This window comes from Vulpes lagopus, chromosome 8 (assembly GCF_018345385.1).
Source record: "Vulpes lagopus strain Blue_001 chromosome 8, ASM1834538v1, whole genome shotgun sequence".
NCBI classification, from domain to species: Eukaryota; Metazoa; Chordata; class Mammalia; order Carnivora; family Canidae; genus Vulpes; species Vulpes lagopus.
In genome coordinates this window covers 74,097,033-74,123,569 of record NC_054831.1, presented here as the reverse complement: position 1 = coordinate 74,123,569, position 26,537 = coordinate 74,097,033, and the positions used below count along the sequence as shown (strand labels likewise).

The 26,537-nt window shown below is 39.0% G+C and overlaps 1 protein-coding gene across 4 annotated transcripts in view; it reads right to left on the bottom strand.

The window, feature by feature from the left end:
• The window catches only part of USP6NL (USP6 N-terminal like), a 169,671-nt gene that overhangs the window by 36,557 nt on the left and 106,577 nt on the right, over nucleotides 1–26,537 (bottom strand). For 3 of the 4 annotated variants that reach the window (XM_041767216.1, XM_041767218.1, XM_041767215.1), the window contains 4 exons: nucleotides 24,677–24,716; nucleotides 15,054–15,134; nucleotides 7,933–8,040; nucleotides 2,190–2,299 (listed from right to left, as the gene is read on the bottom strand). In XM_041767216.1, the coding sequence (XP_041623150.1) occupies nucleotides 2,190–2,299; nucleotides 7,933–8,040; nucleotides 15,054–15,134; nucleotides 24,677–24,716 (339 nt within the window). The remainder of the gene's footprint in view (nucleotides 1–2,189; nucleotides 2,300–7,932; nucleotides 8,041–15,053; nucleotides 15,135–24,676; nucleotides 24,717–26,537) is intronic. The other variant, XM_041767217.1, reaches the window with a different exon arrangement.

Here is a 26,537-nt window from a genome sequence, read left to right as displayed (position 1 = left end):
TCTCAAGCAGGTACCACACCCAGCACAGAGTGCTATGAGGGGCTCGATCTCACAACCTTGAGCCAAAATCAAGTCAGACACTCAACTGACTGAGCCACCCAGATGCCCCTGACATTCATACTGATAGAATTTATAGCAAAAATCACAAAGGGCTTCACAATCTCTTAAATTTGTTGCCCTCCTTCACTGAACTATTCTCAATATAAAATCATCCCCATAGGAGCAGCCAGCTTGGCAGAACTATGGAGGTCTTGTAAAGCCTCAGTTATATGGCAGAAAGGTAAAATGTTGCCGGGCGGGGGCAACATCATCTGGGAGGCTGTATATGCTCACACTCTGCCTCCGATATCTTCTGCTCTCTCTCCCAAAGCCAAATCTGGGGTCCAAGATTCAAGAGCCACAAATGGGGATGACTCTACCCACTATTATCTCTAGTAGTCCACTAGCAAAATGTTTGCTTCCCATCCTATCAGCCTTAAGTTCTACTGGTCTAGGAGTCCCTTGTTCCAAATGGAGAAATGTTTCCACCAGGAGACATGATGATTCCACTGAACTAGAAATTGAGATTTCTACCCAATCACATTGGGCTCCTCGTGCCTCTGAATCAATAAGCAAAGAAGGAGGTGACCGTATGGGTTGAAGCAACTGATCCTGATTACTAAGGAGAAACTGAGTTGCTACTACATAATAAGAGTAAGAAAAAGTGGGCCTAGAAGGCAGGAAAATACTTAGGGTTCCTCTTGTATAGCTAAGCCTTGTGATTAAAGTCAATGGAAAACTACAGCAATCTGATTCAGGCAAGACTGCTAATGGTCCAGAATTAAATTCAGGTCACCCCACCAGGTAGAGAACCATGACCAACTGAGGTGCCTGTGGAGGGCAAAGGGAATACGAAATAGGTAGTGGAAATCAGTAACTATGTGCCCAGCCACAGAAATGATGATTATAATTGTTATGAGCATTTCTTCCTTATTTTGGTATGACTATGTTCATATATATGTATTTAAAAATATTTTGATTTTCTTCCTTCCTTTCCCTTTTCATCTAACATATTAGCTATATTAAATTATTAATGGTTAATTTTTATCTTGTAGTATTTTGGTTTTAGAATATCAAAGCAAAGAGTTTTATCTTGCAGTATTTTGGTTTTAGAATATCAAAGCAAAGAGTAAACATCACCAAGGACTTTGCATCCTCTTGTGGGGAAAGGGTTAGCCTAGTTTCAGTCCTAGGCAAAAGAGTTGTCTCATGTTAGGCAAAAGTATGACCTTCTATTATCCGTATCTGGAAACTGAGTGGACAAGGATATACTGTAATGATCAGTACTCCACGGGTGTCATCTTGGCTAGGCTACAACCCCCACATATCTAAAAGCTAATCCATACATTGCTGTAAAAAAAAAAAAAAAAAGAAAGAAAGAAAAGAGAAAGGCATTCTGTAGGTGTGATTAAGATCCATGAGCACTTGACTTTAAGTAGGAGAGGTTATCCTCAACAATCTTGGTGGGTCTGATTCAATCACAGGAAAGGATGTAAGAGCAGATGTGAGGCCTCCCTGGGGAGGCTCTTCCTGTGCTCAGGAGTTCCAGACTGTCCTTCCTGTTGGCCTGTCCTCCAGATATGGGACTTGCCTAGTCAGCCCCCACTACCAAGTTGATTCCTCCCAATAAATCTCTGAAAACACAAGTCGTACTGGTTTCTGTTTCTCCTGTTGAACTTAGCCAATACAGATGTCAAAAAAACTATACCTCCATTCATAAACCGTAATTCTCATTTCATTCATTCATTCTTCTTTTTTTTTTTTTTTTTTTTTTTTTGTAGTTCCAGCTATGCACTGGGGTCAAGTTTCTAGGGATCATGGCTCTCAAAAACTAACACAATCTCCAATTTCTTTACTAGGATTTTGATAAAAGTAGCCACTACATTTTTAAGAATTCCCAGATCATAAAATGACTCTTTATCAACTGTATAGCATCCACTATTTCAAAGGTTAAAAATTTAAGTTAACCTAGATCCTAGGTTTCATACAACATGGACCAAATGATCTGCAAAAGCTTAAACCTTTAGGACCTGCATCAAAATTATAGTTTATGTAAGACATTCTACTTACTCATGTTTTAAGTTAACAAAGACTTTAGTAGACACTATTTACAAATGCTATTTATATTTCATAACTTAAAGTTTACTTACTTAACGCCGTATCTGTCTCTAAACATAATATGGTCCCGAAATGTACGGTTGACATCAAGGTCTATTTGTCTGATATCAGGTGAACAACCCCGTGCTCTGTGTTTTAATTTCTGAAGAGGAAACAAAGAGAGGAATAAAGTATATTTTTTTGGAAATCAGCTGTTGAAAATAATTCTCATTAAAATAATGAATCATAACATTAAAAACCTGTTTCAGTTTAGAAAAATCACACCCGTGGTTCACCAATGAATGTGAAGAGGCAGACAATAAACAGCTCTCCCCCACCCATCCCTTCCCTCTTCCCACGCCTTTTCCCTCTCCTCTTAACATACAGTTAAGATTTTAATTTTGAATGAAGAACTTTCGGAGTTTGCATTGCTAAGTCTATGTAAAAGTTCTTCATGGCTGGGCCACAGAGTCTGCTAGAATTTCCTTTTTCTTTCCAGCACAGTATTTTTGTTTTCCTTCGAACTAATCATTGCCTTGTTTCTTGATTTGCTTCATTTTCTACAAGCTTGTTGCTAATCCAATCCCAAACTCACTTTAAACTCCATCAATCTCCTCTGGCGTTGTTGCAATGGAAAAGGTACTCTCCGATTTCAAATTCGTGCAGACACCTCTCCAGAGCCTCTGGTCCCGCCCTGGGCTTGGGCTCCTGGACCTCTGGACCTGCTGCACAGCTGGGATCTTGGGGTCCCCCTTCACCCTCTGCTAGGCCTTCCTTCGCTTGGATCCCATTTTCTGGATCTCATATCTTTTTCTTTCTTGGTTTATTCCCTTGTTCTAGGGGAGCACATCCTCTAGTAGCTCCTGTGGAAGGGTGTATGGAAGACAAATTTTTTTGAAACTTTGAAGTCTGATAATTCTAACCTCCTTCTCATTTAACTGTTCAGCTGTTTTAGAATTCTAAATTGGGAAATATCTTTGCTCAAAAGGTGCTGCCTTTACTGTCTTCTAGTTTCCAGTGTTGCCACTCTAATTCTGGTTTCTTTATGTGAAATCTTTTTCTCTAGAAGCTTGTAGGCACTTTTCTCTCCACATCCTGAAACTTTACATCTCTGTGCTTGATTTGTATCTACTTTTATCCACAGGGTGGGCACCTGATGGATCTTTTCAATCTTATAAACTCAGACTCATATCTCAGTTCTGAGAAACTTCTTAAGTAATTCCTTTGTCAATTTCCTCATCCCTCCCGCCCGCTTTCCCACCTCCTCTTTCTGGAACTCTTACTATTACAGTGTGGGACCTATTAGGCTGTCATTCAACTTTCTTACATTTTTCTCTATTACTTTCTATTTCTTTGAATTTACCATCTATTTCCTGGGAAATTCCTTCAATTGTTACTCTCAAACTTTCTCTAAAACCTTTCAGTTCTAGTATAATTTTGTATGATTTAATAGGTTCTTTTAAAGGTTCTCAAAGGTTCCTTTTTTATAGGCTTCTATATTTGCTTCACGAATGTAGTATCTATCTTGATCCCTCAGAAGGTACTTGCGATCGTTTTTCTAAGTTTTCTTCTTGCTCTATAGTCTGTTTCTTACAAGTTTCTTTCTTCCAGTTGTTCTTGTTTCTCTTTCATGTTAGTGCCTTCCCTCAAGTGAAGAGTGGTATGTTGTCATCTGCTTACATTTAAAAGTAGAACACTAAAATGCTGATGGCAAGCTCTGTGTGCAGAGGTGGGGATTCACGATCGTGTCTCAACTGCAGAGTGATCTGGCTGGGTAGTTTCAGTGGGGTTCCCCTGAAGTCAGTATCTCTGGCTTTATTTTCTCAGGCTTGGCAGATTCCCCAGAGAAGTCTCTTCTGGTCTCCTGTCAGGAAGATGAGCATCTGGTCGCCAATGTTCTGGGTGTAGCTTGAGCAAGGAGGCTGAGATGTCCCCAGCTCAGGATATGTAGTTCCTCCGTGCACCCCCATCAACACAGGAGCCCCACCTCAGCACTGTCTGGGTCCTCTCCGGTCCAGAGGCCCTCTGGTTCATTCTTTCCAAATGGTACACCTCAATCCTGAGCTGGGGTAGCAGAGGGACCTCGGGGCTCTCACTGCTTCTGTAACAGATTCTGGACGACTTCCACTGTTCCGAGCTCCCCCCACCCCTCTCAGAGGTACCTGCAGTTGACAATTCCCAAGCATTTTGGAGATTCTGAGATATAAATCCTCCAGCCAAGGATTCCATTTTCTCAGGTTTGCTAAGCTTACAAGTGTCTGTCTGGATTCTCATTTCCAGACACTGGCAGCCATCCTCTCTCCTGTTTTCTTATTCCTTGCGGGTTCACCTTTACAAAAACTCCCTGCTGTCTGTCAATTTCATGGCATTTTGAAGAGAGGGAGTGCAGTGAGACTATTTAATCTCCCAAGTTTAACGAGGTAAGAGATTAACGAGGTAAGATATTAATCTATACTTAACCATGCTGACGTATAATCATGCATCTATATGCATATGTTATACTGACTCCTTTACCATGTGCTGGTGATACAGATCTCTGCCTTAATTAACTCCAATAAATATATATGAAAACAAAACTGCTAAAACCTGACTTCAGCTAAAAATAGAAGGAAGTAGGCTACCTGGAAGACGTGTGTATGTGTTGTTTTGTGACTATGTGTACTCCTGTGTTTTGAGGGGGGAGCTCAAACAAGGGCAGCTTGTGTAGCTTTTAAAATCATGAAGAATAACCACAGTATACTTTTGAGTTCTAAACACACAGGAAGATATTTACAGTATTGTATTAGAATCACATGACTACTAAAACATTATCATATGCTATCACTAATACAGGCTGGTCCAGAAGATATTACCAAAATTTAGTTTATAAATGATAATCTACAGCACCTGGGTGGCTCAGCTAGTTAAACATCTACCTTTAGTAATGATCCTGGGTTCTTAGATGGAGTCCCACATCGGGCTCCCTGCTCAGTGAGGAGTCTGCTTTTCCCTCTCCTCCCCAGCTTGTGTTCTCTGCCACTATCTCTGTCTCCCTTTCAAATAAACAGAAAAAATCTTTTTTAAAAATCTATTAAGATGCCTATTCATATTTGTTCTTTTTTTTTTTTTTTAGGTAATGGGCAAGGAAAGAGGTTTCAATTATTGTTCTACAGGCCTGCTGGTAAAAGAAAATAAAACGTCAAAACATAGAAAGAAAATGTCTGACAGGACATGATGAAGTGTGCTTTAAAATAAAATTTAGTTCAAAGGCAGAAAAACACCCACATACTTCTATATAGTATCCGTTTCTCTAGAGGACAAGAAAATCCAACATAAAAAGGCCTTAAGATAGAAACAAATTCCAGTTAAGTAGATAAAAAATAGGTCAGAAAGATGATGTTCTAGAATATTTACCAACGAATCTACACAATACAGGAAGTCAAGCATATTTCTTATCTTAGTGCAAGGAGGTAAAGCAGCTTCTACAGTTATCTCTGAAATTGGGTGGGTTGAGACCCATGAGTGGCACAATAATACAAGAATAATATACACTTTATTTAAGAGCAGTAAGATCTAATGAACCTATAAACCCGAGGGTGGAAATATAGTGGAGAGCGTTTACATGAAAGATCAGAGATACTGCTGTGTGTTTGGCCAACAGCAAGGCTGCAGGAGAGGCCGTTGACCAGGATGGGCTGAACTTCTGCCATCTGTGAGATATATCACTACACACAGGACACAAATGACACTAAGGTACAACTAAAAGAACAGGAGGAAGTAGTAGATGAGAGCACCAGCTCGGGAGCCAGGGACTGTCTCACCCACCCAAGAAAAATTTTTGTAGTTCTATTCCTCCTGAAGTTCCAACTTGGAGAGCAACTCATGTTATCTTTGGAGAAAGAGTAAAAAAGAGTGGGAAGGGAAGATCATCAAATAATAATGCCAGGAAAACCAAAGAGAAAAAAAAAAATATATATATGATAGTATTGGAAAGAATACCTTGAAAGTACTGGCAGGCAAGTTCTTTTTTGTTGTTGTTGTTATTCTATGACTGGCATTTACCAAATGGATCTCTCATGTTAACCAGTGCCAAGATCATTCTATTCTATGTAGAAAAAGTCTAGAAGATCATCGAAAGCACAGTTCTGCCATTAGGGTGTATGCTGGGTTGAACAGTGCCCCTTCCCCAAATTCACGTCTACACAGAGCCTATGAGCTGCCCTGATTTGGAAATAGGGTCTTAACAGCTGTAATCGAGTGAAGATGACATTACCCTGGATTGGGGTGGACCCCAAATCCAATAACTGGAATCCTTATCAGGTGAGACACACAGATATGCACAGAGAGAAGGCTGAGGTAAGAGGGAGGAAGACAGCAGGCTGACTTAGCTTTGAGCCCAGAAACACCAGGGAGCGTCAGCAGTCCCTGAGGCCAAGAATAGGCAAGGACGGATCCTGCCCCGAGCCCTGCGATGTGTCCTGCTGGCACCCTGGCACACTCAGGCGTCAGACCTCTAGCCTCCAGAGAGAAGACACTGCTGCTATTTGGAGCCACTCGGTTTTGGTACTTTGTGGCAGCCCGAGGAAACAAATACAGCATACTAAAGAAAAGGAACTGTCTTCTCTCACTAATTAAACAAGAATTTAATGAGCACCTACCAAACACCAGGGACACTCTGCTAGGTGTTGGGGTTAGATTTTATGTTTTCTCAGATACTATTTTCAATACTCACTCTAAAACTATGATGCTAAAAAGAAATACCTAATCAACAGACTAAAATAATTTGACACTCTAAAAACCCTAAGACATAAACTCATAGTCCGTGAAGGGCCCAAATAGCCAAGAACAGAAAAGATCAAGAGTCTTTCAAAGCTCCTTTTATAACTGGTGTTGGGTTTAAATTACAAATAATTTTTCTTTTATCCATTTTATTCTATTTATATACATTTTTTGAGGAACATACATCAAAATGATTTTTAGATAATCATTCCCTTCAAAGCTTAATATAAAATTTAGATTTGGGGGCAGCCCGGGTGGCTCAGGGATTTAGTGCCACCTTCGGCCCAGGGCGTGATCCTGGAGTCCCAGGATCAGGTTCCACGTCGGGCTCCCTGCATGGAGCCTGCTTCTCCCTCTGCCTGTGTCTTTGCCTCTTTCTCTGGGTCTCTCATGAATAAATAGATAAAATCTTTAAAACAAAAATTTTGGATTCAGGAAGAGTATAGATGAGATGACAGGAGGGAAATGTAATGCATTAGTTAATCTAAGGAAAGTATTACTGATCACGGAGTCAAAAGTTTGATTTCGGTTAATAAATAACAAAACCTAGAGATACCTACTAGTCTTGAAGGAAAATTCTTTTTTTTTTTTTTTTTTCACACCCAGAGGAAAACAGTCAAGCACACACAGGCAGCTGTTGGGTAAACTGAATCCCACTGCAGTTTTCCCACGAAGTGTACAAGGGACACTGTAGATCTCTCTATTAACACTACAATGCAAATGGGCAGCTATGACCACGTATTAGTCAATATTTTCCTCACGAATATGCCCCAATGTTGATCGTTTCAAGTAGTTGAAAAACACTGGATACTTACTGACTGGTATAGAAAATAACATTTCACTTGAAGTATTTATTCGAAAGTTAGGAAGTAGATTACACCAAACCAAACAATGAAGAAAATTATAGGCTTAAAAAAACTATCTGTAGCATCATTTTAATATAACTTCAAAAGATATGTATATCTTAACATCACCTTGAAAGTGAAAATGGGTTTTATTTTTCAATTTCAAAAAAACAAGTTAGCTTTAGATACTCACACTATAGAGGTCTCTTGTCTCTTCTTTCATTTTAGGGATCTCCAAAAGGAGAGCCCAGACTTCACCCCTGAGCTGGAGTGGGATTCCTTTGTAAATTCTCCTATGAAACTTATTGGAAGAAACATAAATTAAAGGTTATAAAATGACCAAAAAATCTTAGATTGATTCCTCAAATCAAACTAATGTTGTTAAGTCCCTTACTTTCAAAGTATCCATGATAACTGATACATTTTGACAGAGCACACTTGGATCCTATCATTTCTACTTTTCAATTCTAACAGAGAGACAGAATAACAGAAAGGCAGACTAGACAAAAAAAGGTTAAGGATGCCTAGGACATCAGTATTTTCATAGCGTTATGAAGGGGCTCCTCAGGCAGCATGAAAGCATAATCAGGGCTCATTTTTAAGGTGGGAACATCTGGTTTTACACATTCCCTGTTGATATCATTAACTAGCTTTGTACTTTCTTCCTTTTCCCCCATATATCATCTAAAAGGCTCCAAACAGTAAAAAGGTTGCCTTATCCCAAAAATGTCTTCGTGGAGTGTAGAGAATCCTGTAAAGCCCTAATATCTTTTCTTGCAGCGTCTTCTCTCTGGAGCTTTCCAGAATATATCAATATAACATATCCCATCTAGCTCCTAACTCAGCGAATGCCACTGGCAATCTTCAGTTCTCTCCCCCACCCACTGTCCTTGCCTGTCTCCTCCCCTCCACACCACCATCCCACTCTCCCCTTTCCCTCTTCTCTTTTCAATGTTGGCAGTTCTTCAGGAATACCCTGAGATCACTTTTGAATGAAATGTGGAATAAATCATTGGTTTTGTCAACTCTGAGGATTCTCGTACACTGTCACTCTATGAATCTTGAGACTCCATATACTTTTCCATCTTCCCATAACTGTATCTTTTTTTCCTCAAAGCTAATAATCTAAAATAACATACAAAATCTATTTTGGTCATTACAAAGCTGTGCATAATACAATTTTGAAATTTAAAAGAAAATGTCCAAACAAGGAAATGATTAAACAAATAATGGCAGAAACCTTAAGGAATGAGGTAAGAATAGGTACATAATTACCTTTATGATCAAAATAACATATTTTAATAGTATGGCTAAGAAATAGGATGTAAGCTCTTATTATTGAAATGCTGACAAGCTATGAACTAAAAAGCAGAGTTTCAACTACTACTATATACTACCTCACTTTTTAAAACTAAAGCTTTAGTAACGAAGTCACGATATAGCTTTATAGAACTGATGATGTTTTTTAGAATGAGTAACAATGTAGAACCCTTACTGTGAGATAGTGGATACTGTGAAGGTGATCCAATTAGATGATTCCATATGGAGTTTCAGCTTTGTTCTTTTGGTATAAATATACTACGTCTCAAATTTGAAATTTCAGTAGACAGTGACTAGAATCCTCAAAGTTTTAACTCACACAGTAGCTCTCACTGGAAGAATATATACAGAAAGGTTCTGTGTATACCAGACTCTGCTACTTGCAACATTTCCCACATACTAAACATTTACCACCTTTAATTGCAAATTGATGTGGTTTTCAAAAAAATGAATTTAAGATTTATCTTCTTAAAGAAAGTTTGTCACCAATATTCAATCCAAAGTTGTAATATTTACCATTATACTTTTTAAAGGAGTATCATCCACAAAAGCACTTTCAAATTATCTCCTAAACTTCTAAAGTAAAGATGCTATTCTGTAAGCATCTAGTATGAATACTGGAAGGTGTGGAAACTACTACAAATGTGAAAAGTGAAATTTTAATAGTCAAGTAGAATATGATGACAGGTAAGCAGATTAACTTCGATGGATGTGAATCTCCATTAGGCTGATAGTTTCAATGAGTAAGAGTTCTGACATGTATTTCTCAAACTATATTACTTGAAAAGACTTCAGACATTATTATTATTATTACGTATTATTTATTGCTTTCATCCAATTCTGTATTCAATAACTAAAAATAAATGTCCATTTTTTATCTTAAAGTAAATTTTTTAAAAAATCAAATGATTAGGATTATATTCAGAAGAAATAATAGGGGTGCCTGAGTGGCTCAGTCAGTTAAGCATTTGCCTTCAGCTCAGGTCATGACCTCAGAATCCTGGGATCAAGTCCCGAGTCAGGCTCCCTGCTCAGTGGGGAGCCTGCTTCTCCTTCTCCCTCTCCTTCTCCCTCTGCCCCTCCCTATGCTTGTGTCCTCTCTCTCTCTGTCAAATAAATAAATAAAATCTTTTAAAAAAAAAAGAAAGAATAGAGAAATTTCAGGTAGAAAGCAAAATTAACGGTTCCACTGCTACCCCAGGCATAAAACAAAAAATGAGGCATAACTTTTGCTGAGCATTTACTGTGCACAGGAAACTATTTTAAACTATATATATAGGGGATCCCTGGGTGGCTCAGCAGTTTAGCGCCTGCCTTTGGCCCAGGGCGCAATCCTGGAGTCCTGGGATCGAGTCCCACGTCGGGCTCCCGGCATAGAGCCTGCTTCTCCCTCTGCCTGTGTCTCTGCCTCTCTCTCTCTCTCTCTCTCTCCCTCTCTTTCTCTATCATGAATAAATAAATAAATCTTTAAAAAAATAAACTATATATAGATGTTTCTCTCATTTAATTACATCAACAATTCTATGAGATTTTAGTATCCCAATTTTAGTATCCCAATCTTACACATGGTGAAAGTGAATCATAAAAAAAAATTAATGTGCCCAAAGCATACACACAAGATGTCACCATCTTTTAACAAAAGATACTGATTTTATATTTTATAAAAAACAATGACCATCTTCCCAAGACCATTTTGCATGTAGTTAGTACCCACTGTTCTGCTCAACTGAACTTACTAAAATACACAGGTCAGAAAATATTAAGGGAATTCAAGAGCAGAGAGCATTGAAATAATACTAAAACTATTTAAGAGGTAAGCATAACATACAAAGTTGCCAAACTGACAAAGTGATATCTCATATTTTCTATGATAATCTGTAATGTAGGCAGAGTGAGTGCTACTCCATTTTAAATGCTGGGAGACCATGACCCAGAGAAGTGGCTTGCCTAGGTCAAAGAATTTCATCTTCCTACTCCTCTTTCAGGTCACTGTGCCAAATCCCACTGCCTCTTAAGAGATTACAGCTTTAAATTAAGTAGACTTGAGCAGTAGCCAGTGACAGCAGTTCATTCCAACTCATAAAACTGATACTCCCTTATTGTAAAATACTACTTGCTACAGAGCTGAGCATCATACCCTGATGGGAGAAGCCATGCTACAGGCAGACTCCTCAGAAGGGGGCCAGAGTGGTAAAAGGAGAATGGTAAGCACTACACCGTCTAGATATGCAGAAGTGATCAGCCCTCTATGTCACAGGACACAAGAGACTGGAAGGGAAAACCAACAAAGTTTGGGAATGGAAATGCTGGGTGAGGGCAGTGAATGTGCTGTGGTGGTTACTTCTTATTGGTCCCACACAGCGGTTCTCAACTTGAGGCTGTAGGAGAGATACTGTAACAGCAGAAGGGGAGATTAATTCTATGTGACAGGGTAAGGGAGGCCAACACTGTGGGACACACAGGGATTTGCCAGGAAGGGGAACTGACGGTGGAAATGACGATAAGGAAAATAATGAATCAAATAATAATGACTGTAATAATAAAAGTTACACTAACATTTTCTGGTTATTTATTAGGAGCTGGTATATGTGTTCTATACCAGTTTATCCCTGAAAAAGCAACATACTATTACTACCATCCCCATTTTATAGGTGAGAAAATGAAGATACATTTGGAAAAGTAACTCCAAATCATACAACTAATAAACTGTAGGAGAACTGAAATACAGTTAAGTCTGACTTCAGAGGGACGCCCAGGTGGTTCAGCAGTTGAGCATCTGCCTTTGGCTCAGGTCATGATCCCGGGGTCCTGGGATCAAGTCCCACATCTTGCTTCTCCCTCTGCCTGTGTCTCTGCCTCTCTCTCTCTCATAAATAAAATCTTTTTAAAAAAAAAAAAAAAAAGTCCTACTTCAGAGACCATGTTTGTGCTTGTTTTTAAGATTTATTTATTTATCTTAGAGAGAAAGAGAAAGAGGGAGTATGGGCGGGAGGTGTAAGAGGAAGAGAGAGTCCTATTAAGCAGACTCCATGCTGAGGGTGGAGCCTGACATGGGGGCTCCATTTACAACCCTGAGATCACCACTTGACCTGAAATCAAGAGTTGGGCTCTTTTTATTTTCTAAGACTTGGACTCTTAACTGACTCTGCCACCCAGACACTCCCAGAGACCACAGTTTTATTTTTTTTATTTTTTTAAATTTTTATTTATTTATGATAGTCACACAGAGAGAGAGAGAGAGGCAGAGACATAGGCAGAGGGAGAAGCAGGCTCCATGCACCGGGAGCCTGACGTGGGATTCAATCCCGGGTCTCCAGGATCACGCCCTGGGCCAAAGGCAGGCGCCAAACCGCTGCGCCACCCAGGGATCCCAAGAGCACAGTTGTAAAACAACCATGATTATTTTATGGCTATGATACAGAAAATCTTTAAGAAAAAAATAAATTAAGGTTCCCTGAAATCTACCTTTTGCTTTCAGTATCTTTGTTCCCTTGCCAACAGAATCAAGTAGTCTATTTCAGTCACACAGATATATTTAAATATCCATCAGCTAAAAAGCAATTCTACTGACTGACCTAACATGTTCAGAACCTTTTTTTTAACCTCAGTGATTTCAAAATAGTGCTGAATGTGCCAGTCCACATCATGACGTTGGCCAGTGAGTCAGCTTTGCAGCCCACCTGGTAGGGCTCAATTTGGGAGCCCTGCACGATGGCAAGTATGTACCATGAAATAAGAGTTCATGCTGAGCTGATCTGTTTACCACCTTTCCATTTTCTTTCAGCATCCCTGCTTCATTAACTCCTTCATCTCTGCCTCCATATAGGCATGAGTCCCTCAAGTCTGGGTCTAAAAAGTTTTAAACCATACCCAAGGCCCTATTGGCTCTTATAACTAAATTCTATTTCCCTCTGTCTATTGACAAACACCAAAAGAGAAAGGGAACATGGAAGATGGTACAGTAAACGAGCCCTCAAGCCTGGAAATGGGGATCTTTTGCTTGCGACTAACAAGCTGTATGACCTTGAGAAATTTCTCTTTCAACTTTGTGCTTCCATTTTCCCATCAGTACAATAAAATGCTAACTAATACAAGGTCCATCCAGTTACCTGACTTAAAACAAAAAGGAAAGTATATCTATTGTAGGTATGCTGTGACATAGCTCAGACACACAATTACATCATGACTAATTAAATCATAATGTCTCCACTTAACAGAGATGTCTTCATTTCATAGACTATATTGCTAAAACACAGTACTACTGAACACAGGTGCCGTGAGGACCGTCAGACACGCAGGCCACACAAACAACCTTAATGGAAATTGTCTTTCATTAAAACTTGGGTTCTAAAAATCTATGTATTCTCTATAACAGCTGTATTTTTATTTCAAGATACTTTTAGAAATTTCTTTGTATTACCATTACGTAAGTAAGGAATCTGTGAAGAGAAAACTTACACTTCCTCTTGGAAGAGAAGAAAACCACATGCTACTTTTTTTTTTTTGCCTTGGTGCAATTTAAAACTAGGTACAAATTGAAAGCAGCAATTCTTTTAGAAGGCACATTCGGTTGCACGCCAAATTGGACATATATATCATCAAATAATTCTAGCATTATAGTTATGGAAAAGTGCTTTAAAATTATACATCAAAGAAACAGTTCTGTTAAAATCTCTCTTACTGGGAACTACATTAGGCAGAGTTGCTGTCAGAATAATGGCCTGCAAGAATTGCTCATTTTTACACAGGCTTACATACTTTCATAGATGTATATATCCTTGAGAAGAACATAAAGCCATATAATTCTACAACTACCTTATTAGACTGAATGTTGAGATGAAAGCATGGGTGCCGCACATCGACATTTACCCTGTGATCACCACGTGAGCAATCTTTCCACAAAGACATGAGGTAAAGCAGGTGCCAACCTGAGGCCAGCCTGGGAGACAGCGTGATAATGAACAAGGGCACAGATGCTGTCACTAACATTCTATCTGGAACTGATTCCTCTCAAAGAAACATCCTGAGTTCCAATCTAATGCTAAAACAAACCGTTAATAAAATTGACAACCCCAACGCAAGCTTACTCCTGATGAAAATAAAATAGTAACAGTTCAACAGACTTTAAATGAGGGTATTTAGGATGCTCAAAAGAAAAGGGACATTAGCCCAGTGAGATGCCCTACGACAAAAAGATTTTCACAGTCGAATACATTTCACTCAGTTAAAGGTCCCTCTTGAAGGTGGGGTCCCCCTACCACGTGTTAAAGACTCTGAGGAGTCCTGAAGTAAAGGACTTAACTTTGCTTCACTTAGGCTAGCTCTGACACTCCCAACTTTATTTCTCCAGAGAGCTCTTTTCTCTTTCAAAAAACATCTACCACCATGAACCTCACAGCTTCCCAATGTTTAAAGACTTCTGTGATGAGACTGCTGGTGACAGAAATAGGTATGTGTGTTATGTTTTCATTGGTTTAAAACTTAGCACCAACTCTGCAGGGCTAAAAGATTTAAGGGGAGGTTTGCTAGAAACTTTTGGAAAGGAGATGGCTTCTGCCTCAGGGAAAGCTTTCAGAGGCCAGCCCTCTTCCTGAGCAGTGTGACCTATGTGCGTATGAAGCCTGGAACTGCTGCAAGGATTGTGATCCCAGAGGAAAAGCAACTTCAAGGTAAGAATCTTATCAGATGGCAGAGAAGAGAGACGGAATGAAACTAAGTCACAGGCAATGTGATGGAGGGTCTGTAGCAAATCACTTCCGTAACCATCCTACCTCTGGACTACCTGGTATATCCTCTAAATTGCTGAAACCTTTCTGAATCGGATATTCTGTTACAACATAAAGATTCCTAATTTGAGGCATTCCACTGAATTAAATTATACTGAAATTTTTGAAAAGAATAAGAGCGTCAATACTTCTATAAGAGAAACTTTTATCAGGAAAATCCACATTGAATTTGTACAATTTCAGATAGAAGTAACATTATTTTAATTACCTTTTCAGTGTTCTTGTATTTTTCCCATCCTTTCAGCATTTTCAACCACTTAGTAGTTCTTTCAATTTCCAGTTGCTTTTGCTAATAAAATAAAATTGAAATCTATTGTTACTGTTTGAGACTTCCATACTTACAAATTGCCAAAAAAAGTCAAAGAAAATCCTGTTAAAAAAAAGAAAACTACTAAAAAATTAAGCTCTTAGATAGCAAATATACTACTCTAACTTAAAAAAGTTAGATAAGTGATTATAGTTGTAGCAATAGTATTCCATAGCTGGAGTTAAGATACAGGGGAGACGTTCCAATGGGACAGGTAGAAGGAGAGGAATCGTTTAAATTTTCCAATGCTTTTACACTAATTCCTGAAAACTCTATGTGGTCTACAAAATTAAACCAAAAGGAAACTCTAAAATATTTTGCAATGTTTTTTATGCAGCAATAAAAAAACAACTTCAAAATTCCATTCTCTTCTTTTACATTTTACTGAATTGTATCATCTTAATGTTTTCAGTGACTGAGATGATTCTTTAAAGGAGAACTGGTATGTATTTGTGGAAATATGAATATCTAACTAGCAGTATGTTAGTGAAAAATGTATCCAAAAGTAAGTATAAGTTGCTGCCCTAAAGAAAGTTCAGGGAAACTCAGGGCAACTGTCCTGGACACAGATGGTACTGTGACAGGTATGACAACATAAGGTCAGAAAAAGATGACAATAAGATCACAATGGAAGAAGCAGTCAAATCCACCTAGGGATGTTAAAGAAGGTAAGCCATAAATGAAGAATTGAAAAATTATTAGGATTTTATCAAGTGCAGTGTGGGACTGCATATTCTAGGAAGCATGGACAAATGCAGTTCTGAAACAGTTCAGCACCGTGGGAGGCTGACAAGTAGTTCTAAAAGGCTAAAAAGAGGAAGCATCAGGAGATGAGGTTGGAAACGTAGGCAGGGGTCTTGGATGTCACACCAAATTGGAAATAGAGCAAAGTCAGGGAATAAAGAAGGTGATACAGAAAATGCTTCTTCCTCCCTTCTTTGGTTACCAGGAGAAGGGGTGTTTTTTCCTAATTATTTTGGCCTGCTGTCCAATCTCTTATTCACTCCTAAAGTGGTAAAGTGACTTAATTAGTAAATTTAGGAAAGGATCTGGGCATGGACAGCTCCTTTGTCCCTTTGCTGTGGAAGCCTGAACCCTCAGAAGGCACACTTGTAATCCATCCTTTCAGAGAGGGAAAAACACCCTCTTCCTCATCCAAGATGACAGTGACCTGTCTGTGACCAGATGGTCAGGAGTGTCTCCTCCTGGGCTTCTGAGCTAGGGAGCCCACAAATGCTGCATAACTGACGTGCTTTTTCTCCAGCCTCCAGAAGTGTGCTGACATAGAGCAGGCACCTAACTAACGATTTCATTTTCATGAAAAGAACCCAAAGTGATTGTTTCTTATGAGTGAGCTGAGACTCCACTATTTTGTGAATTCCCGGTGCCCACATTTTCTTTTCTGGAGACCTCTGTAAGTGTAAAAGGTCTATGAATCAAAAGCAAAGGAAATGAAAGACTAGACAGCAAAGAAAACAGTTCTGAAGATCTACTTTATGCTCAAAACGGTGTGCTCATTACAACCCTGTGAGGTACATATAATCATACCTATTTTATAAATAAGGAAACAGAGGCACAAGGTCACTAAAGGACTTTCAGATTCCCATATCCAGTAAATTCAAGTGTGAGGAGAGGTTTGCGGCCAGGAGCTTGGCTTCAGGACCTACACTCTGAGTCACCACAGCTAGGTCTCCTGCTTCCCTCATGTCCTCCACTCAGCTCAGGTGATTGCAGTTTCAGATGAAAGCAATGGCTCCATATTGATGGTCTTCAATCCAGCCTCACACAAGCAGATGGCAAAAACCCATCATCAATATTTTTAGATGTAAAAGAAGCATAAAATCCCAAAGGAAATCCTGATTTTAGGAAAAGATCCTCATTTTCCAAAAATGAAAATATTTTTAGAGAATTTTTATTTTTAGGCATATTTTATAACTCTTTAATTCTTAACTCTTTCTAAAAATTGTGATAGGTTTTTCATAATAAAAGATCACAAGTGAGCAAAACATACTGTTATAATTCCCATTTTTCAAAAGACTAAGCATATTCTTCATTATATTATTAGTGATAAAATGTTGCAGATGGTTCCAAAAATATGTTTAATTTTAAAGCTCAGTGGGGCACTGAAATCTAATTAATGTTTCTGCTAAATGTGACTTTAGAGAAGGCCAAGCTGTGAAAAATTAAGATTGATCTAAGCTTAGTATTTTTTTGTTCTCTTGCACTTCCTCCCCTGACTTCTTCAAAGCACAGTCCCCTTCTGCACCAACAGAAAAATACCAAATAATTCAAGCCAACCCAAGAGTATAATAACATACACTTTGCCGGAACAACCCTGCTGAGACCTAGCAGGTCTCTTGCCTATCTTTCATTTTTATGACTATGAATTATCAATGAATCACTTTAAGAACTAGTTACTCTTTTTTTTAAAGGCATACTGTATTCTAATTCTTATCATATACATTGATTATTTTAACTGCTATATACACTTGCATGCAAGGACAAAACACACACACACACAATTTTAAAAACTATTAATAAGTATTCTTTTCTTTCCCCTACAAGGAAGATTAAAAAAGATATATGTTGGGAAAAACTCCTGGCTGCAGGATTTAAAAATTATGTATCAGTAGTTCCATCAGGTTTAAATGTTAACTCCATAATGCCATCAATTCAGCCACACCTGACTTGATCCAAGTGACTGTTCTCCTCCACTCATGAATCTGTAACTCGTGCATAAAATATATTTTATCACCAAGCATGCCACAACTAACTATTCCACAACTTATTCTGAAGTAAGAAGTAACTGAAACCACAGGTGACAAATGTAAACTTGAATGCTCTAGAAAGACAGGCTAAGGAACTCCATCTTGTCATGGACTCGGTAATACCAAGACAAACTAGAATATAAGAGCAAGTGAGAATCTTGACGTACAGGCTCAGCACATACTCAGTCTCAACATATCCAAAACTATTTCCCTGACCATGCTGCTATCACCCTGTTCTTCTCAAACATAAATTAATAGCATCACTACCTACTCCTGCTGGTCCTGTCCATGTGTCTTGCATCCATCATGTCCCCTACCCCAGTTCAGCAATCCTTACCCCTAGATGAAGGCACTGAGTCCTTACTGGGAGCCCGGATGGTCTTCAGTCCCACCTCCACCACGACCACAACTTTTTAAATGCATCACAGTGAAAAACCCTTCCATGGCTACCCACTATCGGCAAATAAAGTTCAAACTTCTCCATGGATGACCCTTTATAACATGGCCCCATTCACCTTCCAGTTTCACATCTTACTACTTGTATAATCTGGTCACTCTGAAATATTTGTCATCCCCGGTACATGGTGTATCTTCATGCCTCTTTAACCAAAGTTTGCTACTGTCTGCCTGTGATGCTCTTCCCCACCATTGTTTGGTAAAATGCATCCTCTCAAGACCCAGTCAAATGTCAAAGGTCTGGAACTTTTCTCAAATGCCTCCATGCTCCAAGCAAAATTAACTGTTTCCTCAGCATTTCACGGCATGGACTAAGGACCCAGCTGGCCTAGATTCAAATCTGAATGGGGCAAGTTACCTAGTTTCTCTGTATCTTAGTTTGTCTGGTCTACAAAATAATAATTATTATGATTATTGTCATAACACCTAAGAGCTGCCCTAAATATTAGCTGCCTTAAATACCCAAACCTTATCATAATTATATTCAAGTATAGACTCCTTGAGAACAAGAACCATATCATATATTCCTATTTTAATTTCATCACCTAAAATAGTAGTAGTCATATTTAAAAACTCAAATAAGTATTTTAAAATTAAACACAATTTGTATAAGGAAAGAGAAGTAAACAGCACTATGAAACCATTAACAGCATTCTGTGATCCCAGAGGTAGAGGGGTAAGAAGAGGAAAGAGTATGAATGGGTGGACCAAGATCATAAATACTTTTGACATTTTTGTGCACTTTTCTTCCCATGAGCTGTTTTCAGAAAAGGACTAAACTTCCATTTGAAGTCTGCAGTCTGACACCTGATTGTCCTACGATGACGCTCCCTCTGAGTCGGATGGGCCCCTCCTACTTGGGCAAGCAAGGTGTAAGGATTAAAACTGGCTGGGACCAATGTCTTCGTTGCTGCTTCTCAGTCTCGAGTGATCTCAGACTATATTTTTAACCCTACGCAGGACCAGCTGAACAGTAAGTACTTGACAACTGTGGAACTGTCCAGATGGTACTAACTTATCTCCTGTCTAGTCCCAGGTTCTTCCCATTGTTAATCTGATTAAGAACCCTAATAATAATGGCTACACATACACACAACGCATTTAGGATATTGAATGGCCTTCTCTTCTAGAATAAGAAATTTTGGAACTCTACTAAAGTTCAAGTCTTCAGATGCTTTTCTGTCTCTCCTATTTGAGTATCAGGATGAGTGACAGGACAGGGGACTGGAGTGGATTGGAGTTCCACACATCTAGACCTCGCCAGCAGAGGTCAGGAGAGGACAAGAAGTATAGGAAGGAAAGTGTCCTGTTTTGATAGAATAATGACACTGAAAAGTCTTTTGGTCATGTCTTTTGAGTAAGATTTCACGCCACATAAAAGTAAGATACTGATTCTAAAGATATGAATAGACTCCAATGTTCCATAAGCTATGCAAAATACTGCATTACATAAAGGAATAGCTGAATTCATGAAAATTCACAGCCTTACATACCCTTTCCTCCTTATTAAAAACATCAATAAGCTCAAAGAAACAATATAATCCATTATTAATATTGCTCTCTGCTGAGTAAATATAATAAGTGTGATTGTTTATTTGTTCAAATGCCTGTTTGGGGGAATCCAAAGCACTCTGCAAATATCAACACTAATCCTCTTATGAGGGACTGCCTATTGCTACCCCTATTTTAAACAGAGAATTGCCTTCTGTAAAATAACACATGTCAAAGTTGGAACTAAAACCCTGATTACTTGACCATGCATTAGTGTACAAGCCTTTCCAAATGGCAATAAGTGCATGCTTCAAGTGTATGCTTTGTAAAGATTAATAAACACGTATAGAATTCAGCAAGGTACTGTTTCCATTGATGTTATTCAATGTAGTAATACATGCAGAATTTATTAGTTTCCTGGAAACTGCAGGTTTGGCCATTAAGACTACGCAGTGGCTGAAGAACAAATGAACTAAAACCAGAAAAACTGGGCGAGGGGGGGCGCAGATTCTGATAAACTAAAAAGTTTACAGTCTTACGCTGCTTTGAGTGTGCCTAAAGTTCTTATTCCACTTTAAAGAGACCAAAAGTATACAGGGCAGGTAGTGCAATAGGAAAGCAGTTTTATACAAAATTTATACAAAAGGCATAAATGGAATAGCCCCTTTCTTAGTAAAAGATTGGCAAATGAATATAAAATTATGTCTTATGTTAAATTATTAAAGTATGCATAGACTTTTTTTTAGTGACTTCCTATTAAATTCTTTAAAGTAAATAACCAATTCATTACAAGCATAATTGCACTGGGTAGGTCTTTTCTTCTACAGGCAAGTCTCTTAAAAAACAAAAATCTAAAAACAACCTCCCTCAAGCATGCATCTTCCACTAGTTTTTGTCTTCTATCTCTTTTTCCTTCACTGTCACCTTTCTTGAATCATCCATATCACCAGTTCCCAGACTTCTGGACTTTCTGCACCAGAAAATTATATGAAAGAGAAAGAGAAGCAGGGCACTAAAGGCAGAAACCTATACGGGGTTGCTAGATTTTATTTTGCCAAATATGGATTTTTTTGTTAAAAGACACCTTTTAATTCTTCTCTCCCTAATCTCTCAAATAAAGGCCACTGTAACATTCAAAAGTGTTTAAGTCACTATATTTAGTGTCATAAAGCAGCCATTACATTCCCTGTATTTTCCATTTAGCCACCATTTACTGAGCATACACCCTCTGCAAGGCTCTGTGTTCTGGGGCTACAGGAGTAAAAAGAAGAGGTGACCAACCCCCATAAAGATTATATCCTAGTGAGCAAAGTAAAGAAGTGAGTAACTACTTAGAATGTGAAATAGTGTTAAATGCTAAAGAGAAAACCAGAGGAAGGAGGGGGATAATTAGCATGTGTGAGGGGAGGGAGTTCCCAATTTCAGATATGATGGCCAGGGAGAAGGGTCTTATTCTGAAGGTGACCTGAGTAAGTAACAAAGAAAATGGAATGTGTCTCATAGTTATTGCAGGGGCAAAGGGAGGAAGCACCCCAGGAAAGGAAAAAACCAAAGAAGGAATATGGCTGGCATGCTCTGGAACCCTATGGAACCAGCGAGTAAGGAAAAGAAGGCAGAGCCTTCATAGAAAGCAGGTCATACAAGATTTTGAAGGTCTCTCTAAGGACTGTTTTACTGTGGATATGGCTGAGCGTCAACACAATGTTCCAATCAGTGGGTCATGATCTTACTTATTTTAACAGGCTTATTCTATCTCTTTCAGTGAACAGAAAGATTGTGGGGAAGAGAGAGGGACAAGAGCAGAAGCAGGAAGATGGAAAGCTCCAGAAGAGAGGTTTAGTGGACAAAGTGACAGAAGTAGTGATGTAAGTCATCAAATTCTTAATACATTTGAAGGCAGACCTCACAGGAATGCTGACTGATGAAATGCAGAGTATGAAAGAAGGAAAGTCAAAGATATCTTAGAAGTTTTAGACTGAACAACCAGAAGAGCAGAGCTCCCATTTACTGACACAGGACTTCTATTAACATAATGGATTTAAAGAGAATAAGAGAAACTCCTGTTTGGACATTTGTTAGATATCTAAGTGCACAGAGTAAGTCACATATTTAAGTGCAGACATTTAAATGTATATACAAGGATAGAAGTATGAGATTCAGGGAGCCAAGTCATCAATATACGGCTGGCATTTTAAGCCAAAAGATGAGATGAAATCAATAAGGAAAAAATACAAACAAGAAAGAGAAGTCTAAGACCTGGGCCCTGGGGCACCTCAAAGTCCAGAAATGGAGGAGATGAGAAGGAACGAGCAGAGGAAAGTGAAAACATGTGGCCAGTGAGGAAAGAACACATGGAGCATGTGAGGGCCTGAAGGTCAGGAAGAAAGAATGTGTGAGAATGAGACTGTAGCCAGCATGTCAAAAGCCACTGGTAGGTCAAGAGGAAGACAGAAAACTGCCTACTGGATGTCATAGTATAAAGGTAACTAGAGACTCTAAGACAGGCCAGGAGGGGATGGGAATAAAGGTGGGGAGTTAAAAAATGGATGCAAGAAGGAAATGGTGGGGAATAAAGGCGGGGAGTTAAAAAATGGATGCAAGAAGGAAATGCAGGAAAGAAATGGGAAAGAGAGTCCAGACACCTCTTTCAAGGAGTTTTACAGGAATCACAGTTCTGAGGAGGAAATGGGACAAAAGCAAATTGGTAGTATTGTTGCTTTACCGGAGAAATAATAAACTTTACTCTGATGGGAACAATCAAGCAGCATGAGAAAGAATTCAGGAGAGGAAGGGAAGAATAGCTCGAGGGATGGCCCTGAACAAGCAACACACTCAGTGATTAGAGCCTATAAGTACAAATAAAGACAGGTGGGTAGGTGTAGTTGTGGAAGTTCTCCAATTGCTTCTTTTTTCTTATAAGAAATATGAAGAACGTGAGCTGAGAGGACAGAGGAGGTGCTGAAGTTTACGGAGGAAAGAACATGCTTTCTAGGCAGCATTAATGTCCTGTTGAAGTTTGTCATCATGAATTTAAAGTGAGGCCAGCCCAGGTGGCTCAGCGGTTTAGCGCCACCTTCAGCCCAGGGCGTGATCCTGCAGACCCGGCCGGGATCAAGTCCCACGTCGGGCTCCCTGCATGGAGCCTGCTTCTCCCTCTGCCTGTGTCTCTGCCTCTCTCTCTTTGTCTCTCTCTCTCTCTCTCTCTCTCTCTCATGAATAAATAAATAAAATTTAAAAAAAATAATAATAAAGTGAAAGCAGTCAGCACGGTTGTGTCTTTTCCCTGTTACACTTAGCCGTGTAGGAGCAGGCACCTGCGGGGCAGAGAATTGGCCTGAATTAGGGCTGGACTTCAGTCCAGAGGAAGAAAAAGAGGTGAGGGATTTAAAGGTGTCTGCGAGTGATTATACTGGCTGACCTACAGGAGAATTTCAGCTGGGAAGAGAGAGGAATGAAGATATGAGTGTGATGAGAGATAATGTAACTGTTCTTATATCAGTGACGTCCAAGGATCAGTGAAGAAGGACACTAGACAAGAGAGAGAGAATGGGCAGAGTGGGAACAGATCCTCAGACTTCCATTTCAAAGTAGACTGACAGAAGCCACCAATAATCTCTCAGCTAGCGTCTCACTTGACCTTCTAGTCAGTGAACAGTGAGTGTCTTGAAGGCAGAAATTACCTCTTCTTTGACCCTCATATTCCAGGCAGTACCTACCAGTGCCTGATACACAGCTGTTACTCAATAGTTTATCTATTGTAAGAAACTCATTTGCCAAAACATCAAGGTTAGGATACTGGGAGGCAGTCTAAGAGAATTCAACTGCAGGAAGTACCTATAAGGATCTTTATATATTTAAAATGGCAATTCCATCTACATCTTAAAGGTATGCTTCATTCTCTTATTTTTCAAAACTTTTGATTTTAGGAAGATTTTCTAAAGTATTTTTCATATTTTCATTCCAATTCTTTACCTCCATTGTCTGAAACCCAGCTTCTTTCCCACATTAAACATCAACAAACTCAAGATAGTCTCAACCAGTGGCCTGTCTTTCATTCCGCAATTCATTTTCTGGTACAGGAAAAAAAGAGAGAGAGAGAGAGAGAGAGAGAGAGAAACGAGGAGCGAGATTCTGACCCATCTTAAAACATTCAATCCCTAGTTCTCATGTACATGCAGCTATGGAACCAGCCAAGTGCTGTGAACAAGGGACACACTGACTTTAAAAAAAAAAAAAAAAAATTACAGGTTTACTATCCTGAGGTTTCTTAAAGTCCTTAGAAGCCAATAGACTTATTTGACTAAAGCAAACTTCTATTGTTGTGGTTGTTGTTGCTGTTTGTAGGAAATTTGGTTACAACCTCATGGAATAGTTCTATTTCACAAAGCCACTGGTCTAGAATCCTGCTTTGTTAGCTACAGAGTGCATGAGACTCGCTCGTAAAGCTTTCTGCAAATGACCTACCTGGGTTCCTGCCCAGAGTCTGACCTAACAGACTGAGGAAGGCCCCGAGCACCTGTGCTCTTCAAAGGCTCTACATTCGAAGCACTCCTAGACTGAGAACTTTCTAGAATACAAGTCTCTAGTAACTGCTACCTTTCTTTTTTTTTTTCAGATATTTATCAGAAGTTCCAAAAATCTCCTAAAATTGTTTCACCGTTAATTACTTTCTTACAGTGATATACTTTGGGTTAAATTAGGATGCCTGCACCATTTACATATAGCATGGCAATCACAAAGGTGGAGATTTTATTCCTCTGATAAATAGGATTCACCAGTAATGATAAACACATGCAGAGCCAGACTCACCCGTTCCATAGCTGCATTATGATACGGGAGTTCCTCCTCACTGCAAAGGAAATATAGAATATGTGAAATAGCTGAAATCATAGTGAGATTTTTAAAGAATTATGTATCTATAAGTACATAGGATATATAACCATTTATCATCATCACAAGGATGGATCACATTACATAAGCTTCCATTCTACCAAATTCAACAGAAAACAATTAGCGATTCTAAACCCACAAGGTCCCCTATCTTCAAATCTCCAGACATATACTCTCCAAGACAATCATCTCCAGCCACATGTGGCTATTTCTTAAATCTTAAATATTAGGCTCAAATTAAATAAAATGAACAGTTCAGTTTTTCAGTCTCACCCTAGCCCCAGCTCAAGTGTATGACAGTCATGCAGATAAAGGCTATCATTTTCAACAGTGTGTATATAGAAAGACTATCTCCACCACTGCAGGAAAGTCCTACTGGACAACACTACTGTAGATCAGCAGTCAGCAACCTTTTTCTGCAAAGGCAAATATTTAAACAGTAAATACATTTAAGCTTTGCAGACCATACAGTTTTTTTCATAATTATTCAACTATGATGTATTGCACAGGCAGACACAGATAATAAAACCACTGAATGTGGTTTTATTCCCACAAAACATTTACAGAAACAGGTGGTGGACTGAATGTGACTGCAGACCATAGTTTGGCAACCTCTACTCTACATCATCATCTCCTCTCTCTGGCTCTAACTATGGCCTATAACAAATAATTGTTTTAAAAAATGTTATAAGGAAACAAAAAAGCCTCCAGTGGATTTATGAGTTAAAAAGGAAAATCTAATTCTCTAAATCAGGAAAACTTCACTTGTCAAAACTTAAATGGCTTGAGATTTTTAAATGTACAAAAGATCAAATTCATTTCTCTGATACAGTAATACCGTGGTATCAGCTCTAACTGAAAACGTGCTAAGACTGCTGTATGAACCACCAGTAACAACGAGCTATCCATACCAAAGATCTATGCTTTGAATTGCCACCTCAGTAGTACTCCTATTTTGGCAATCACACAGATTATTGTCTTAGCCTCTCTTGAACCACATAATACCACTTTTAAGAGTACAACACATTAGTATTCAAGAGGCCAGTATGTTTAAAGGCACTCTTTGGCTACTCTGAAGAGGCCTTGGGTGAACCACAAACCAATGTATAGCGATGGAACTGACAAAGTTTAACAGCCAGAAGAGATCTTGGAGAGTCCAAACCCCTCACTTCAAAGATAAGAAAGCTAACATTTCTCTTAGTCACAGTCATTTAGCCAAGGCAGAGATGCTCAATTCCCCCTCCCCAGTCCTGTGGGTTCAAATGAAGATGAACAAGATCTACAGGTTGTACAGCAGTATATGAAGAAAAGGCTGAGAAACCAATTCTCAAGAAGGAAAAAACACAACAAAACAAAACAAAACAAAAAAACCTTTGAGGATTTAATACATCTTTTGTTTTTTAATGTAAAGTGTCCACTCACCTTTATTGAAGGTGACACCTTGGTTTTTTTATATCTTTCATTATGCTCATAGTCTACACTTCCCTGCTAATCTGTAATCCTAATTTACTAGAGCCAATGATGTATGAATGGCACAGGATGTAACTTCCAATTTAAAAGTGCATCTATCCATTCTTCCATACTGGCAGAAAAGAGCTTATCGACACCCCTGGAAATAATTTCTTAGGTGCATAGGGTCAGCAGGGACACCCTGAAAGAACAAGAACACCTGACACCCTTTGTGCACACCAAGAATGTATTTCTGGGGTGAGTAGGCTGCCCCAGGCAAGAGTAACTTTTAGTACAGCAGATGTGAGAAGATCCTGATAACCGTTTCTTT